The sequence below is a fragment of the Hyperoodon ampullatus genome, assembly GCF_949752795.1.
Source record: "Hyperoodon ampullatus genome assembly, chromosome: 3".
Taxonomy (NCBI): domain Eukaryota; kingdom Metazoa; phylum Chordata; class Mammalia; order Artiodactyla; family Ziphiidae; genus Hyperoodon; species Hyperoodon ampullatus.
The window spans coordinates 35,988,437-36,008,357 of NC_136916.1; the positions used below are offsets into that span (position 1 = coordinate 35,988,437).

Consider the following 19,921-nt stretch of genomic DNA (forward strand, 5'->3'; position numbering starts at 1 on the left):
CAGTGGCTTGTCTTGTTGCAGAGCACGGGCTCTAGGCGCGCAGGCTTCAGTAGTTGCAGCTCACGGGCTCAGTAATTGTGGCACGCAGGCCCTAGAGTGCGCGGGCTTCAGTAGTTGTGGCTCGTGGGCTCTAGAGCGCAGGCTCAGTAGTTGTGACGCACCGGCTTAGTTGCTCCGTGGCATGTGGGATCTTCCTGGACCAGGGCTCGAACCCGTGTCCCCTGCGTTGGCAGGTGGATTCTTAACTGCTGTGCCACCAGGGAAGTCCCATTTAATGTTTTTAATAAGATTTCAGCTAAACCCAGCCAAGGGAGGGATGGCTGTGTTAAGATATTATGTTTCATTTCCTCATGAGTGACACTGATGCATTATAAATAGTTCTTTATTATGAATTTATATACTGCCTGATACATGAAATACATTTCCTTTAAAATATTTAAAATAATTCCTGCTTATAAGCAACTTATTCGGATTATTGTTAAAATAATGTTCACATTCAAACCTTTCAATCCCAGGAAACCACTACACACACTCGGGAGGAACGGTCAGTAGTGCTGTTTACCATAGCAGTGTAAACGTTTTTCAGAATAAGGGAATGATTCTAGATTATCCGTGGTGAACAATAACTACCATTTTCTTATGCCAGCAGCGCTCACCGTGTGTTCTTAGATGCGTGAAAGGCACCACGTCTCTCCTTCCTTCCCAGCTTGAAGAGCTGCAGCGTTAAATAAAGCTGCGACATCACACACCCAGCCCTGCTGATCTTTCGGGGTGTTATGTGGCCAGTCTACCAGCACTCCATCCACATGCTTTTCCAGAACAAGCCTTGGGCCTTGGCGAAGAGGCTAATGGTCCCACTCGCCAGGGCTCTGCTCATCACGGTCGTCCTCCTCCGAGTCAGCAGATACTCTCTTAATTCTCTGAAGCGCCGCCTTGATGCTCCTCTCCAGGTCGCTGGTGAGTTTATTGCTGGGGCTCGGGCCAAGGTCAGGGTGAACTTTCTTCAGTTTGACTCCTTGCCTTATGGCGGCCAGAATGTGCTCATTGACTGAGGCACGGGGAGGGGACAAAGTGGGCGCTTGCACCTTCTGGAGAGGGGCCCTGTCATGCCTTAAGGAGGCCAGCACTTCGTCCATCGACCCTGAAATTGAGTAAACAGAGCAAGGAGTCATGAAATCATACTCTTTCTCCCTGAGATGCCGAGACATGTTTGTACTCGTTAACAGGGTTACATCACCCATCAGTTAATGCGATGATGTAAACAAATAATCATCATTCCATTAAACAAATGCTTTGATTATCTGCTAAAGAGGTCGACCATCAGCTCCCTTTCTGAATCCAGGATAGTCTAATTGCTAATATTTTACCTTGACCACTTATTTTCCAGTACTTCTTCAAATCCATAGCAACTCCCAGGCACAGTCAAAAGTCAACACACCTTCTGTTAGGGTGGCTATTTCTCAAGACACAGGTGTTATCCTTTTGTGTAACCCTGAAGATAGTTATGAATTCCTGGGGTGTTAAGTAATCCAACCCAATATGCATTGACAGCTCTAAAATTGTATCTCCTCTATTTCCCTTCCCACTTAAAATTTTTTTTTAATGTACCCCACTGTATTTCCCCAACTTCCATCTTGGATATTAGTCAGTGATGACTCGTTCTGTGATAATGAAGCGAGTAGGTTTCCACACATGAAAAGGCTTAAAGCAAAACTTTAATCAGTAGCTCAATGAACCCAGAGTGGGTGGCACTGGCACATTTCTCTGTATATAGTGTGTTTAATTCCACCTACATTACCCTGACGTAACTTACGTGCTCTACTTCTGAGGGTGTGAAATGCTGTCAAAACACAGATTAGATCAGAGTTTCAAGGCCTTCGTGAAGAGAAGCTATTTTTCACTCTGGCACCTTGAGACCCCTGTGGAGGTAAAATCTTTTACCACCTGCTGGAGACTGGGGCATGACTGTAGCCTCTCATCTAGGGATCTTCCATATGAGACTTCAAGGTGAATAGTCATTTCTAGTTCAGAATTGAAAGGCCATGCCGTGGCTAACAAAACACTTTGGATTTTAACCTATAACTTGTTATTACATTTCCTTTCTAGGAGTAAGAAGACAAAGTTTCACCATCGAGTGCATTTTATTATTCTTTCCAGTGAACTGAGGCAGTGTGTGTGAGCTGATCAGGGCTTCCCACACTGTGGGCTACACCAGGCTGGGAACAGGGCGCCCCCCCAAAAGCCCTACCACGTCCCATCTCTCGTCTAGGCCCAGGCACGTGAGCTCTCGCTTTGATTTACACGATGTTGCCACAAACCCCATGGAAATGGGCCTCTGGTCTACCTAAGAGTGTGCACATTTTCACTTGTACCTGGCTCCAGGTGCAAAGAAACCTTGAACTCAGAATAACCAGAATACGCATTAACCAGAACCACAGTTTGGAACTGTTCTGTTTGTATAATTCACATCACCTATCACAGTTCCCTTGTATGTTCTAGGCATAGGTACTCAGGCATAATCTTTAAAACAAGTGTACACAGCATTTCGATAGAATTTAAACACAGACACAAGTACACTCCAGAGCAGTGGACTCCGAGTCTGGGCAGATTTCAGCCTGTCTCCTCCATAGTCAATGTCTAAATCATAATTAGAATAATGAGTAGAACTATAGCCCTCATTAGACAGAGAAATATTCAAGTGTATTCAGCGTGCTATACTTGCAAATGCAAAAAAGTGGTCTACTATTTTTTTGACCACTTCATTTTAGAAAGATTTCCCACAGCATTTATCAAACTCAGATTTAGGCTATGCTAACTTTGCAATAAAAGAGTGATAAGGCAAAAAAAATACTGAAATATTTTAAGATTGTAGAGAGTTCTAAAAAAGATTTTGATTTGAAGATGAAGGCTTCTAAAGCTAGAACGCTCCAACCACCTAACCACCCCTGGTGAGCAGGGGCACTTCAGATTACCTGGGCAGCTAAAACTGTCTGAGGAACCACACGGGCTCTCAGCGGGCGATTCACACACTGGAGGAAGCGGCTGATCATCTTTTGCTGAAGTCCTGAAGTGTAAATTCCGATGATTTGCAGATTGAGAAGAAAAGGGCAGAGCAGGGAGGGGCAGCGGTGGTGGTGGTGGTGGTGGTGGTGGTGGCGGCGGCGGCGGCGGCGGCGGTGGTGGTGGTGGAGGAGGTGGTGGCAGTGACGGTGGTGGTGGTGGAGGAGGTGGCGGCAGTGACAACTCCTCACTTGATCTGCAGTGTGTATGGGCACCAACTGGAACAAAAGTCTGAACAGGGATGTTTCTAGCATAGTCTTCATGCTCAGGGGTTATCACGTTACTAACTTCAGATAAGGGAGTGCTTCTGGTTTTCCTAGAGGACGGATGGATCACTGCCGTCATCTGAGAAGTCGGCGGGGATGTCTGCTGGGGAAGTCCACTTGGCAGGTGTGGAGCCACAGGTTGTGAGCGAGAGCTCTTTAGGACAGAGCGACCTGGACATCTCTGAAAATGAAAAATTGTTGTGAGAAACTTGCTACAAATGCAAACTGTCAAAATGCTGAAGCTTTCTATAAGTGAACACTGAAGCATTTCTGTGCGTAGATTATTCTAATTCACAAAGTGGCTCCTTCTCACTGTGTACAGCCACCCTTGCTACTAAATCTATCTATTAAGGAATAAGCATTTATATCCTTTCATAGAATACTTTCTCTGTAATAAAGATATGAAAGGATATATACAGATGAAAACATTCATCATATATTTAGTATGAAAAATCAGAAACTTAGTATCAACAATAGATAGGTGAAAAAATTACGGTGAATTTAAAGTATTAGGCAGCCATGAAAAATCGTAAGTAGTGCAAAGTCCAAAACATCCTAAAAAATGCAGATGATCTGGTGTTAAATGTATAACCGGGTAAAAAACAGAGGTATGAAAAATACCAGCAGGGTGGACCTCAAAGTGACAGTTAAAACAGGAATTATGGACGTTTCTCTAATTTTTATGTTTAGAGTAAATTTTATAATTTAAAAATGTGAATTAAAGAAGTTCTGATTAACATATATATGTAAAATCTAGACAAATGGTATAGTTGACTTTATTTGCAAAGCAGAAATAGAGACACAGACAAAGCAGAAATAGAGAACAAATGTATGGATACCAAAGGGGAAAGGGGTGGGGTGGGAGGAATTGGGAGATTGGGACTGACACATATACACTATTGATGCTATGTATAAAATAGACAACTGATGGGAACATACTGTATAGTGCAGGGAACTCTTTAATTCACTGTGGTGACCTAAATGGGAGGGAAATCCAAAAGGGAGGGGATATATGTATATGTATGGCTGATTCATTTTGCTGGGCAGTGGAAGCTAACACAACATTGTAAAGCAACTATACTCCAATAAAAATTAATTAATAAAAAAAATAAAGAAGTTCTGGTCTCGCAGGTATAGTTTACTAAAGAAAAACCTAACCTTACAAAGACCTAATCTTGAGGGATGTATACCTCCATGGACCAAAAAAACTGCAACTTTTACCAATTTGAGGTCAACTCGTTCCAGTTGAGAGCTTCGGCAGCCTGATTTCTGTCACCTTCATACCATCTTCATACTGTCTACATTTGAAAGTTCATACTGCTCTGACTAGTTCAGGGCTACAGAGCTGGACTTGCATCCCTGGAATCCCTTCCTCCACACTGATCAATACCCTCTGGTGACAGCTGACCAGCAAGTTACTGTCCACCTGGCTCATCTGTATTCATGTAGCCCCCCGCATTCATGCCCAGGCTCTCACCCAGAACAATTAGACTCTCTGGAGGTGGGGTCTGGGCATGAGTATTCTTTAGAAGCTCCAGAGGTGCTTCTGATGTGCTGCCCGGGTTGGAGAATCTCTGCTGTGGCTCTGACTCTGTATATCCCTGATCTAAGTTGTGTAATCACCCTGAGCATCAGTTACTCATCTTTAAAGTGGTGATGATATCGCACAAGGTTGTTTTAAGAATTAAATGAGAATGAATGTAAGTGCCTAGCACAAGCCTGGTATATGGCAGTGATCAGAGTAGAAAGCATATCAGGAAACAAGATGAAGTTGTAGGACATGATTGATTCACTCTGGTGGCCCCTATTTTTCTTGTTGGTATCACACAGTGCACCTTCAGTACCTCATCCCAGAATTATGTCTGGGAGTGGGTAGTTTTCTCTTTTGGGTCATTATGAAGGTGTGTGTTGCAGGTGTGTGATGAGAACAGGTTTATGTTCTACATTCAACAAGTTTAATGTTACTTTAAAATAAGTATTTACTTTTTTTTTAAACCTATTCACTTTCAATAGGGTGCCAAATTATACTTATATCACAATGTTTCCTTGACCAAATTTTAAAGACTTCTTTATTACAAATGAGGAAACAGCCAGCTAAATCTAAGGGCAATTTAACTATTTTCAGTTTTCCCTGCCAGCTGACACCATGGTGAGCAGAGTCACACCATCTGGTCAGGGGGGAGAGCAGGAACCCTAGTGTGCAGCAAGGTCAAAAACATCTTCATGTTTCTAATATTTTTGATTTTTATTTACAGACTACAAATAATGGCATTTGGGAAACATTTTATGTCCCAAGTTATCTGTTCCTAATACTTTATACTTTTCTCCTAGGATGGGTGATCTTCGTTTATTTCTCCAGACAATGCAGGCGAAGTGATTATTTCTAGAACTCACCTCTTTAAATGCTCTCAATCGCTGGAGTGTTTTTTGGCGTTCTTGGTTTATCCATTCTTTTTTCTTTTGCGCCTCCTCTTTTTTCTGGTCTCTTTTCTGTATTTAAACAAACACATATTTGTAAACTTCTCAGAAGTCCTGAGAAAGAGAGGGACCGCCACCTGACATTATTGCCTCCTCCGGCCCCCAAGTCTGCCCCCCACGCTGCAGGGCCAGACTGCGCTGTCCCCTCAGGATCAAGGCTGATGGGGCAGTGGAGCTCCACTTTGCACAAACTTAAGCCCGTGTGTCATGTTATGCAAATATAAAACATTTTTCTTCAACCACTCACCCTCTGAACGCTATGATGCTGATGCAAATATTTTATGCTTTCTTCAGCCTGTTGCAATCTGAGTCGATGATTTTCTTTGCATTGATCCTGGGGGAATATAATTTCATAGATCTGTTTTTCACCTGGTTATAAATTGAACGCCACATGGTTTTTAATATTACCATGGGCTATAGCATAAAAGGTTAAAAGAAAAAAGCACTGCATTTGGGCTGCAGTATAAGGCATTTATTAATAGGAGTTATGGTGTGGCTCAGTGCTTCTGCCTTCTCCTCGGTCACGTGATACAGGGTGATATGGGGCGATGGGCTGCTTACGGGAATCCCTCCTTCCTGGTAGGAGGGCCATGGCTGGGATTTAGTGCTTTGAGAGATGAAAAAGCAAATCCTCCAACCAAGTGGAAATGAGAGGACATACAGGCAGTCCCACATTCCTAAGTGGGATGTGTCCTAAGGATCTGCTTCAATGCAATTATTTTAAACACATTTCCCCATAATGTTCTAAGTAATATCTCCAAATATACCTACATAACACATCCAACCTACAATACCTGAAAAATTATATTAAAACTACATCTCAATTATGCTTAGCCATTCTTAGTATGTTACCTTTTTATGTAATCACAGAGTGTTTAAAAATTAAGAAAAAAATCACTCACTGCATATAAGGATTGAAATGAGCTGAATATTATCTGACTGATATTTTGTAATCAATTCACAATAAAATTAGTTTTAGCATTTATTATAGCTGATTAGAAGTTTCTACCTATTGTGGTTTTTAAAATACCTGTGTAAGTAATAGGCATTCAGTAAGTAGTTGTTGAAAGACTTAATTAAAATCTAAAGATGATGGCAAATGCTTAAGTCCAAAAGGAAAAAGAATCTTTTTAAGAAAAACATTTTAAATGTACTTTAGTTGTAGCCACTGATAGCTACATAAACACACACAAAATTAATCATTGATAAAAGCCTTATTTTCAATACCTCTTTATCTTTCATAAAAGAAGAAACCCCCAGAAGGGGTAAGAAAAGAAGGCTGCCCTGGGCGCTCCTACCTTTCTGTTCCTGAGACGGGCTCTTCTGGCACAGATCCTGCCCCGTTGAGATTCCAGCTGCTGGCACTGCCGGCTGAGTTCCTTCACCTCCAAATTCTTATCATCCTGCAGCCCCATTACATGATCCATGACTTTAAGTTCCTCTGGATTTTCACACGGATCGTAATAGATAACTTCATCCTGTCTATCTAGAAACATATTAATGATTTTTTTAAAACATGTCTTATTATTAAAAATAATGCATACTTTTTTTAATGTAAGGAAAGTTAAATATCCTTGTAATTATGATTAACATTTATGTATATATATGTCTATGTGTACACACATACACACACACAACTTATATAGCTACACATATCAATAAACCGAATTCTTAGAGAAACTTTTCCATGTGATGGAAATATAATTTTAATGGCAACACAGTATTCTCAAATTTAAGCACTCTGTTGTTAGAATGTTCCAATGTTCTATTATTATCAATTTCACTGTGATGAACATTTGAATATAAATCTTTGTGTACATTTTTTATTACTTCCTTAGCAGATGAATATTTAAGGCTCTTGATGACTCTTGTCAAATCACCCTCCTCCAGAAAGGCAACTTACATTCTACCAGCAGTATATCATTAAGGTGCCTTAATGATATTTAATCTTAATTACATATTGATTTTTTAAAAATACATGCTAACTGTAACAAACTCAAACCCTACAGAAGTACACAAAATAAAAAGTGAAATTTTCCTCTTCCGTCACCAACTCTTTGCCATCTTATTCCCAGAGGAAAACATGAACAGTTTGGCATGCATCCTTCCAGATTAACTTTTTTTCTAATAGAAGTTTTTCCTAAATAAGTAAAATGCTTATAACGTGAAGCTACTGTAAAGTTTTTTGAATACCTAGGATTAAATTATATGTTCAGGATCTATATGAAGAAAATAACTAAACTTGGAGGAACTTTAGGGGAAAAAAGACTTAAGTAAATGGAGAGACATACCATGTTCTTGGATGGGAAGATACAAAATTGAAAAGATGACAATTCTCCCCAAATTATCTCTAATGTTAAGTGCAATCCCAATAAAAATTCCGAGTTTTGGGGGTTTTTTTGTTTTGAACTTGCCAAAATGATTCTAAAGTTCATCTGGAAGAATAAAGGAGTGAGAAAAGTCAGAAAATTTTTGGAAAAGTAATGAGGGAAGTACTTGCTTTACCTGACACTAAAATGTACCTCCAAGGTACAATAATAGAAACAGCATGGTACTGGCACCAGAAGCCACTCACACATCAGTGAAAGAAAATAATTCATAAATAGATCAAAAATATGATAATTCTGGATATGAGATGGGTAAAAGTCAAAGCAACAGGGGAAAATGTTTTTAAAAACTAGTGATTCGGACTGCTAACAATTTGGGGGAAAAAGTTAGATTCCTACCCCACATCAAAATAAATTTCACCTGGATTAAAGAGCCAAATGTTTTTAAAAACAAAATCATAAGAATACTGAAACAAAACATAAGTAAATACTGATATAATTTTGGGATAAGGAGGTATAACACCAAAGCAGAAGACGGATAGAGGTGACTTCATTAAAATTAAATATTCCTACAAGGCAAGAAAAAGCAAATGACAGAGAAATTATTTGCAACATATGACAGATAATAGAATAACATCTCTAATATAGAAAGGGAATGTTCCAAAGAAAAATGGGCAAAGGCCATGAATAGGCCGTGAATAAAATACAAATGGCCAGTAAACATACAAAATTGCGTTCAACATCACTTATGATTAAATAAATGAAAATTAGAAGATGCTATTTTTTGCTCTCAAATATGCGAGAATTTAAATGAATAAGTATGGGGAAACAGCTATTTTCATAATCGGCTGATGGGAGCAACATTTTGTACAACCTATCTAGAGGGCCATTATGTAGAATGAAATTTAGAAATTTAGAAAATAATAGAGGTGCAGAAAAATGCATATCAAATGATTCTTGTAGTGTTTTTTTAACAAGTATGTGTCAAAATGTACAATATGCATTGTCCTTGACCTGATTCCATCTTTAGAAATTTATTCCAAGGAAATAATCTGTCTTATACACAAAGACGTGTAAAGGAAGGTTCTTCACTACAATGCTGTTCACAACAGTGAAAAACTGGAAACCCCGGCATGTCTATACAATGGAATACTATGCAGCCATTAAAATTTTTGATGGTTTTATTACTTAGTGAAATGGAAGAATGATTATTATGTATTAAGTGAAAAAGAGGTTACTGAACAGGATACATAGTTCTGGTTTAAGAAACTGAAAGATTTATAAACATCAGCATACAAAAAAGGCTACAAAGCTATAGAGCCTAAGTATCTCTAAATGATTTAACTGGGGTAATAATAGTTTCCCTTTGTTTTGCTGTGTGTTTACCAATGAATATATTATTTGAATAATAAAGTACTACAGGGAAACTTTGTTAGAAAATTTCAGATATATTAGACAATATACAAGAAATAATTGATAATATGATCTGTATTTCCTTGAATGTGTAATTTAAACATATATACATTTAAATATATATTTTACCTTTTATAAGTCTTTTAATAGAGTCCAACTGTGTAACAAGCAGTGTTTCTTCATATTTTAATATCTCAAATTTAACCTCGTATAGTTCTAACTGAACTTCATAATACTGTATTTCTAATTCGTCTACAACATTTATTTTTTTTTCTTGTTCTGGAAGATCTTCCATCTTGTTTTCATGAAAAAAATAAGAGCAAGTTAAAATAATTAGTACATTAAAGGCAAACTTTACAAGCATTCAAGTTATTTTCTATTCCTTGCTCAATATCAAATATAAAAAAAGCAAATAGAGAAGAAACACTTTTCCATTTCATTTAATGGGATAAAAATGCCTTCTTCAATGTTTGTCACAAATACTTTATCTCATCCCTGAAACATATGAAAACATTTAGGTTTTGAGAAAAATAAATGGCAATGAGGTATTTACAAATGTTTTCTGCTTTAAAGTCATAATGTTACAGGAAAAAAATTAAGTGACTACGCTTCTAGGATGAAGCACCTCTTTGATTATTCTAAAATTGTGCTGAAAACACGGCTTGATTGATTTTAAATACTGAGTACTTGATTGATTTTAAAGTACTACATCAGTACTGAGCTTGATGTTATCATCAAGTGAATCCTACAATATAATATTTCACAAACAGGGACTTCCCTGGTGGCGCAGTGGTTAAGAATACGCCTGCCAGTGCAGGGGACACAGGTTCGATCCCTGGTCCAGGAAGATCCCACATGCCGCGGAGCAACTAAGCCCATGCCCCACAACTACTGAGCCTACGCTCTAGAGCCGGTGAGCCACAACTACTGAGCCCACGTGCCTAGAGCCTGTGCTCGGCAACAAGAGAAGCCACTGCAGTGAGAAGCCCGCACACCTCAAGGAAGAGTAGCCCCCGCTCGCCACCACTAGAAAAAGCCCGCGCGCACCAACGAAGACCCAACAAAGCCAAAAACAAATAAATAAATAAACAATTTAAAAAAAATAATATTTCACAAACATTTTGACCAAAGGGAAACTTCACCGCCAACCTTCCACAGTCTGCAAATTCTTATCTACTGGAAGATGGTGTTGGAATAAGCAAAGAAAGGAAGCTCTTTCACAATGCCTGGAAAGAAAGATTCTACCTAAAATAAAAGTGTATTTTTAAAACAAAGTTTCACTTATCTTTGTCTCACCTTTCCCTGAATTTCAGCTCTTTTGTGATTTAAACACAACTCTTTGGCTCTCATGAGTTGCAGAGTCTCCCGAGCTAACATCAGCTTGAGTTTTTCTAACCTGGGAGTTGCTGTGGCCCAGGCAGCCTGGCCAAATCTCTTCTCATCCTGTGCCATTTGTTTCTGCATTCCTGTTGTATTGTAATTAATAAAATAAAATAAAATTACAACTCATTAAAAACAGAAAAATTTACCCTGAATTAATTGTTTACTGCCTCCCATGATACCTGCAAAACATCCCTTTTAAAAGAAAAATTCTTGTGTTTTAGTGACTTTTTATTGTCACAAAAATAATGCATGGTTACTGGTATAAAATTTTAGATAACTTCATTTAAAAAAAGAAAATAATAAATCATGAATCTTACTTACTTAAAGCAATTGCTTCTTACATTTTGTTGCATATACTTCTAGACTATTTCTACGTTTAGCTAGACAGACAGGAAGATATATAGTTTGACCAAAACAAACAAAAAAACACCCCACAGGATCATCATTCTGCTTTATATCTTTTTTATTTCACTTAATATATCAGGGAACTCTTGCTATTCATAAAAATAGTTATAGAGAATCATGCTTACTGCTACATGGCGTTCCATTTTATAAATGTACTATAGTTTAACAAACTGACAGACAATAAGTTGTCGCTATTTGGGGGTACTATCAACAATGATTTAAGATAAAAGTCCTTCACCCAGCCCACAAGATCATACGGTCTCATCCCTGCCTGTCTTGCTGGCATTCTCTCACACCACATTCTCCATTCAGGCATACCTCAGAGATAGTGCAGGTTCAGTTCCAGACCACCACAATAAAGTGAATATCACAATAAAGTGAATCACATGAATTTTTTGGTTTCCCATTGCATATAAAAGTTATGTTTACACTGTACTGTGGTTTATTAAGTGTACAGTAGCATTATGTCTAAAAAAACAATGTATATTTGAGGCAGGAGATAGATGGGCCCCAGGCTAAACAGTTTCTCCCCTGTGGACAGAAACTCTGTAATAGCAGAAACTCCATAAAAGCAGGATAATGGGGACTTCCCTGGTGGCACAGTGCTTAAGAATCCACCTGCCAATGCAGGGGACATGGGTTCGATCCCTAGTCCAGGAAGATCCCACATGCCACGGAGCAACTAAGCCCGTGCGCTACAACTACTAAGCCCGTGTGCCACAACTGCTGAAGCCCACATGCCTAGAGCCCATGCTCCGCAACAAGAGAAACCACTGCAGTGAGAAGCCTGTGCACCACAACTAAGAGTAGCCCCCGTTTGCTGCAACTAGAGAAAGCCCATGCATAGCAACAAAGGCCCAACACAGCCAAAAATAAAAAAATTAAATTAAAAAAAAAGCAGGATGATGGAGGAGGCTGGGCCCTGCCCAGATAAGAGATAAAAGACCACATATTCCTCATTCTCGAAGTCAAGGAGAACTTCCTGACTACACATGCACAGAAAGGCTCCTTGGAGGTCAAAAAGGGAGGGGGCGCCGCCTCATAGTAAGTGATGTCAACCTACCCTAGGCCTCTAGAATCTATCTTGTCTAACAGATGCGCACACACATGGGAGGATCCTGAGATATACCAAATACGGACTCAGAACCAGGCAAAGCAAGATGACTGGTCAAAGGAAACCCAGAAGAAATGCCCCGTAAAAGTGATTCAGACTACCACGAGGGTGTGACTCTCTCTGAGCCCACCCGTGTGTCTATCCACAGTCACTGTCCTCTTTTTCCTCCTAATAAACACTTTTACTTGCTTCACTACTTTCTGTCTCTATGTGGAAATTCATTTCTACACAGCTGACAGGCCAGGGCCTTGTCACTGGCTACTGGTCCCTGGTGGTCTTGTGGCTAGGATTCAGCATCCTCACTGCCACGGCCTGATCTCAATCTCTGGCTGGGGAACCGAAATCCTGTTTCAAGCTGCTGCAGGCTGAGGCCATCCGAGATCACATACATACCTTAATTTAAAAATACTTTATTACTAAAAAATGCTAACCATCATCTAAGCCTTCAGTGAGTTGTAATCTTTTTGGAATAATAACATCAAATATCATTAATCACAGATCACCATAAAAAATATAACAATAATGAAAAAGTTTGAAATATTAGGAGAATTACCAAAACATGACAGAGACATGAAGTGAGCAACTGCTGTTGGAAAAACAGCACTTGCTATTTTACAATAGACTTGCTCAATGCAGGACTGTCACAGACCTTCAATCCGTACAAAACATAATATCTGTGAAGTGCGGTAAAGTGCAGTGCAGTGAAATGAGCTATGACATGAGGTGTGCCTGGACTGTGCTCCAGCCCATGGCTTCCTCATACTTGGCATACTTCCCAAGTTCCTCAGACTTGTCAAGCTCCCAAAAACCAGAGGGCCTTTGCAAATGCTACTCCTGCCTGGAACACTCTTCCCTCACTTTTTTGCTTTCTCCACTTCCATTTACCCTTCAGATATCAGGGCAAGTGCCACTTCTCAGAGGCCTTCATTGGCCACTCTGATTGGGCCTAATCTAAGCTCTCAGAGCCCCATGTTTCTCTTCTTCATGTGGTTTGTTGCCACTGCCATTTTCCATATGTTTGAATGAATATATAATTAATATAATTAAGATTTCTCTCCCTTCACCTGACTGTACAGTGGCTGTTTATGCTTATCCTTATATTGAATCCCCAGTACCTAAAAAATACAGACCCTGGTGCTTAAGAGGCACTCAAATGTTTTCTGAATAAAATGAAAATTACATGTATCTTAGTATAGCATTTTAAATTATTACCTGCTAATGCTTCTACTGTTTTTTCAAAATAATTCACTGTAATATCTTGAATTGAGACTATAGCTTCTTCAGCCCGTCTGGTCCATTCTTGGGCTTCCTTCTGCAGGGCAACTATCCTTTTAGGACCCAGACCATCCTCATCCAAGGACTTCTATAGAAAGAAGGGAAAGTTGTATTAGTAAAAGAGAATAGTAATGTAGAGCCATTAGGAAATCGAAAGGAAATTGGTCACATGGATTATTTCAGTTACTTTTATTACTACTACATAGTCAATTAAATTTCATTAATTCATCAGTTCCTTACTGAGTATGAATAAGGCTCTAAGTGGTGCATCCTTTGGATGACAAAGGGATACTCTGGAGTATAAAGGAAAAAAAACCCTACTTTTACTTTGTATTACTTGAATAACTTTTTCTAGAAGGGAATGCTGTCAAGTTATGTTTCTCTATTAATAATAATACTCAATTGTTTGAATGAGATCTGTATTGTTAAGCACTCAGCAAAGATCCTGGTACATGACACTCAAGTGTTAGCTGTTGCTGTGGTTTCTTTTAGGGACATGGCAGGAAGCTTTTCAATAGTGAGATTCTTTTCTGAAGGGCAAAAGTAATACAATAACCTAAAACATGAATGATTGTGACATATACTATGTCATCTAGTATCCAATTCTTCTACCAAGCATGATTTAGTGACATAAGAAATATACCCAGGTTAGCCATCAGGGAAATGTAAATTAAAACCACAATGAGATACCACTTCACATCTACTAGGATGGCTATAATCAAAAAGACAGACAATAACAAGTGTTGACGATGATGTGGTCAAATCGGAACCCTCATTTACTGCTGGTAGGAGTGTAAAATGGTGCATTTATGGAAAATAGTCTGGCATTTCTTCAAAGGTTAAACAGAGTTACTGTAGGGTCCAGCATATCCATATATCCAAGAAAAATGAATACGTATGTCCATATAGAAACTTGTACACAAATATTCATAGCAACATTCATAATGGCCCAAAAGTGGAAAGTTACAAATGTCCATCAGTCGCTAAATGGATATGTAAATGTGCTATGTGCATATAATGAACATTATTTGGCAATGAAAAAAATGAAGTTCTAATACACACTACAACATGGATGGAACTTGAAAACCTGATGCTACATGAAAGGAGCCAGACACAAATCATTCCATACGATATGAAATGTCAAGAACAGGGAGATCTAGAGGCAGAAAGCAGATGGGTGGTTGCCTGGAGTTGTGGGGGAATGGGGAATGCATATGGGGTTTCTTTTCAGGGAGATGAAAATGTTCTGGAATTAGTGCTGATGGTTACAAAACTCTGAATATACTAAAAACCACTGAATTGTACACTTTAACTAGGTGAATTATATGGTCTATGAATTATATCTCAGTACAGCTGTCATTTAGAGAAAGAAAAAATATACATAGGAAGTAAAGACAATCCAAATAATAGATTTGCAAAATAATGAACAGAACAACTTTCTCCACAGATTAGGCTGGAATGAGTTTCATCTAAACATGATACCATTTTTACGGTAGCCTGGCAGTGGCCATGAGTGCATGTGTGGAAGGATGGCCCAGTGCAGGGGGCAGAGATCAAGAGATCTCTCTGTTGTCTTCTGATTCCAGCTGGTTTAGAACCAGAGAAAGCTACTGAACCTCCCCACCCACTTTGGTTCCAGATTCATTTATAACACTGGAATGATAATGATTATTCTAACTAGTGTTCCATGGCTCAATGAAATAAGAGCAATGACAGCATTTACTAAAGTTTAATTTACTGAATTACAATCCAGGGCCTTGCTATTTAAATTTTCATCCTATTTCTCAGAAGTCTGCATGTGTCCTTAGAGGCTGAAAATAAGCTAAAGTAAATAAGCAACACATCAAAAACAAGTCATCACTTCCCTGGTGGCACAGTGGTTAAGAATCCGCCTGCCAAGTGCAGGGGACACAGGTTTGATCCCTGGTCCGGGAAGATCCCACATGCCACGGAGCAAATAAGCCCATGTGCCACAACTGAAGGCCGTGTGCCTAGAGCCGGTGCTCCGCAACAAGAGAAGCCATCACAATGAGAAGCCCGCACACCGCAACGAAGAGTAGCCCCCGCTTGCTGCAACTACAGAAAGCCTGCGTGCAACAATGAAGACCCAATGCAGCCAAAAAATTAAAATTAAAATTAAAGGGCTTCCCTGGTGGCGCAGTGGTTGAGAGTCCGCCTGCCGATGCACGGGTTCGTGCCCCAGTCCGGGAAGGTCCCACATGCCGCGGAGCGGCTGGGCCTGTGAGCCACGGCCACTGAGCCTGCGCGTCTGGAGCCTGTGCTCCGCAACGGGAGAGGCCACAACAGTGAGAGGCCCGTGTAACGCAAAAAAAAATAAAAATAAAAAAAATTAAATTAAAAAAAAAGTCATCAGCAAAGAAAGTGTGTAACCCTTGAAAATCTGCAGAAATCTTAATGTATTAAGACGACCGATGTAAAATGTCTTCATCTGAAATCAATTTAAAAAATAATAAATTCGATATATCTACAATATATCTAAATATAGGGTAAACCCAAAGTGGAAACACAGATTGAATCTTAAATGCGACTGAAGAAATAGTATACGATAAAGAGTAAATCTCATAAAGTAAAAATATAAAGAAAACGTACCAAAATAGCAAGCTTACATGAAGTTGCAAGTTCTCGCATATCCCTGAATGGCTGCAGTAAATACTGGAAGAACACGGTTGCCGCAGTAGCTAATTCCTGGTATGCTTCATCTTCCTCTCGATACACTTTCATTAACGCTACCATGGTGTTGGCTTTTTCATGCCCTTGAAGCACCTAGAAGGCAAAATGTAAATAAAGCTCACGTATGGACAGTATTTATAAGATCATACCAAACCAACAAAGCTAAAGAAACCTGAATGTTCTAAACTTTAATGCGTCAATTTAAAATACTGATTAAGGGCTTCCCTGGTGGTGCAGTGGTTGAGAGTCCGCCTGCCGATGCAGGGTACACGGGTTCGTGCCCCGGTCCGGGAAGATCCCACATGCCGCGGAGCGGCTAGGCCCGTGAGCCATGGCCTCTGAGCCTGCGTTCCACAATGGGAGAGGCCACAACAGTGATGAGGCCCGCGTACCGCAAAAAAAAAAAAAAGTGAAATTAACCCATGAGAAATGGGTGTATAAAAAGCTCATTCTATATTTAGCTTGAGAGGATATAATTAAGATTTTGAAATGTGGCTGGATTGTTCTCTTACACCTCCTCTTCCTCAAATGAAGGCAGAGAAAAATCATTCAGATTAAGTACGGCGTATAATGAGAAAGGGCAAGCAAGAGGCATGTCAGGGTGTGGGATAGAGTACTAAATCTTGACTCAGGAGAGTCAGCTGGTTGTGGATATATGAGCCATATTTTTCTCTTAAACCCTTTTGTGAATTTGTGAATCCCCTTCAGTTCTGTAAGCTTACCATTCAAAAACTGAATTGTTCCATCTCGCTCATTACCTCTTTCAAGCTTAAAATTGCACTCATGTTGCTGCTGTTCCACACAGATGAAGACAGCTCACATCCTGTCAGCTGTCCACTTGACCGAGTCTTTATCACCTAAAAAACCTGTGTCCTAGAAGCACCTTCATCCTCTAAAACATTTTGTCTCCATTATCGGTCTTCCCTCATACACAGAACCTGTCACTGTTTACCTTCAGTCTGTGTTGTCATTTCCTACACGGATGGGATATTTCTAGTTTTGCTTTCAGTATTCTCTGGCACTTCCTGTCACAACAGCCAGCTCCACCAGTATCTTCAGGGGAAAGGTTTAAGGGCCTACCCTGACTCCCAACTGCGATTAAACTTTGATTTAACTTAGTCCACTCGCTATAGGCCCCACGGGGCTTCCGCGGAATTCCCCTCGCTGCTCCCCGACAGGTGAAGAGCACCTGCGAGGCTGCGTGGCCCCTTCGCGCATCACGCTGTTAACCTGCTCCTTCCCCGCGCTGGTCTGCGGAAGAACCCCCCTCTCGCACTCGTCCAACCCTGGAAAAGGGCCCGAGGCTCAGCCGAGAGGCAAAAGGACCGGGCGACGGCCCGGCGGGCGCGTACCTGGCGCAGCCGCGCCCCCGCCTCGTCCCGCCGAGCGCGCAGGACCCGCTCCCGGAACTCGCGCGGGCTCTCGCAGTCGGCCGCGCATCCCTCGGCGGGGAAGAGCGCGTCGCGCACCGCGGCGCCGCCGCAGCCGTCGGCCGCCTGGCCCAGGTAGCGCTCCAGCTGCCCGCACAGCTCCTGCAGCGCCGCCTCGCCGGGGTCCGTGCGCGCCGGCCATACCAGCGTCCACAGCCCGAGCCCCAGGCCCCAGGCCCCGCCGCCGCCCGCGTCCAGCTCCGGCGGCAGCAGCGGGAAGCAGCGCTCCAGCGGCGGCCACAGCGCCGCCAGCTGCTGGTGCGCGCCGCGGAGCCCGGCGGCCGAGAGGAGGCCTGCCCAGCTGGGCGGGGGCGCGGCGGCCTCGGACACGGGCTCGGACACCAGCTCGGGCCCGGGCTGGCTCCCCTCGCGCCGCCGCCGCTGCGCCGTGCGGTCGTGACAAGTCACAGCGAACTTGCCCTCCACGTCGTTCCAGGCCACGAGGAAGCGCAGCTGGTGCCGCTCGGGCTCGGCGAAGAGGTCCTCGCGGACCGGCACCCAGCCCTCCAAGCTGTCGGGTTGCTCGTCCTCCATGACCGCAGGCGGTCAGCGCCCGGAGGGCTCGGCTCGCCGGAGCCTGCTCTCCCTGCACCCCCAGCCACTGGACAGTCCGGACCGCGTCATTTTTCGCTGAACTGAAATCGGCGTCAGCACCCCCCGCTGCCGCCACCCTCGGCACTTTTGATTGGCTGACGGCGGCCGGGGAGGCTTCCAGCACGCTTCCGGGATTGGTTGGGTGATAGAAGGGAGGGTTCGCGACAACCAATGAAAAGGTCAGAAGGTCGCCGCTCCGAATCAATCAATGTCGCAACCTCGTCTGGAGCCCGGAATGATCACTCTTGCCTCACCTTTTCCACCTGTGTACATACTGACGTTGAAAAAAATATTTGTTAAATGAACGAGATATTGTCTTAGCCTCCTACACTAAACTGTGAACCTCTTGAGAACGCAAACCCAGCTAGCTGACTTGGTCTTTTATTACTGGGTAGAAGCCACAAGCTTATTGGTATCAATTCAACAAGCTTTTATGGAAGGTATGCTGTGTGCCTGCTTTGGGAGGCTAGACGCGGAGGGGGCATACAAAAAACGTACAGTCCCTCCGTCTTCAAAGCATCCCAGCTCCCAACCAACATGGTTAAATAAAATCTGTGTTCTAACACGTCATTTTAGAGATAAGGAAACTGAGACCCAGAAAAGAAACGTTTCTTAAGATACACAGACACTTCGGCAATTCAGACCACCTGGCTATTGAAGACCTGTTTACGGGGATCAGGAGATGTAGTTCGCAGGTAGGGATGGAGTGTGGGTTGGAGCTGAACCTGTTCATACAACAGGGTATAAGACAGCACTGGCCTCTACCCAGGAAATGTACAGTGTAGACTGAGAAATACAGTACATGTCAGCTCCCGTCCTGTGAGAGCACTGCTAGAAGGGTAGTGGGGTTGGAGGACCGAGGGGGAGGAGCGAGAAGCCCAAGGAGCGGGGAAGGAGCCCTTCATCAAAACACGGTTTGTGAGGGCTTGATTCAGGAACTAGTGAAAGGGCTTTTGAAGTTTTTGAGCTGGGAACGCCAGGAATCCGATTTGTACTTGCTATTATGCCCAAGGTAAAACAACAACAACCCTCCTCGCCCCCCCCAAAAGAAAAACAACAGGGCCAGGCCTAAGCTTTGGTTAGGGGCATCTCCACTCCCCCCACTCCGCCCCGAAGATAATCCCAAGGCATCTAGCAGCCTCTGTGGAATGTAGCTTGAAGGTCTAAAGGTGCCTCTATCTGAAGGTCCCTCCCTTTAATGTCGAGGAGAGGTGGGGCTATGGGTTCTTGGATTCCCAATAGCTACTCTGGCTGTCACCCAGTCCTCTTGGAGAGATAACCTTCTAGCTGAAGTGATTTATTTTTCCTCAAACTATTTTTTAATATATCATTTTATCTAATATGATTTCTTATAATTCTTTAATAGTCTATTTTAATATCTTTGAATATTCTTTACAGTATGTCTTTACTGGTTTTGTTTTATAATCTTATCATTTCTATTATTCTTTCTAAATTATTTGCTTTTTCAAAATGAAACTAGCAGCC

General features: G+C 41.7%; 1 protein-coding gene across 1 annotated transcript; it reads right to left on the reverse strand.

Annotated features, from left to right (window-relative positions):
* Window positions 1–845: 845 nt before the first annotated feature.
* WHAMM (WASP homolog associated with actin, golgi membranes and microtubules) lies at window positions 846–18,376 on the reverse strand (the record flags this gene model as incomplete). The annotated part of the gene is made up of 10 exons (XM_079701149.1): window positions 846–1,141; window positions 2,973–3,507; window positions 5,721–5,816; window positions 6,052–6,138; window positions 7,103–7,290; window positions 9,674–9,839; window positions 10,841–11,010; window positions 13,659–13,809; window positions 16,332–16,505; window positions 17,765–18,376. 10 exons carry the CDS (start codon window positions 18,374–18,376, stop codon window positions 846–848), a joined length of 2,475 nt encoding a protein of 824 aa, XP_079557275.1.
* Between the last annotated feature and the right edge of the window lie 1,545 nt (window positions 18,377–19,921).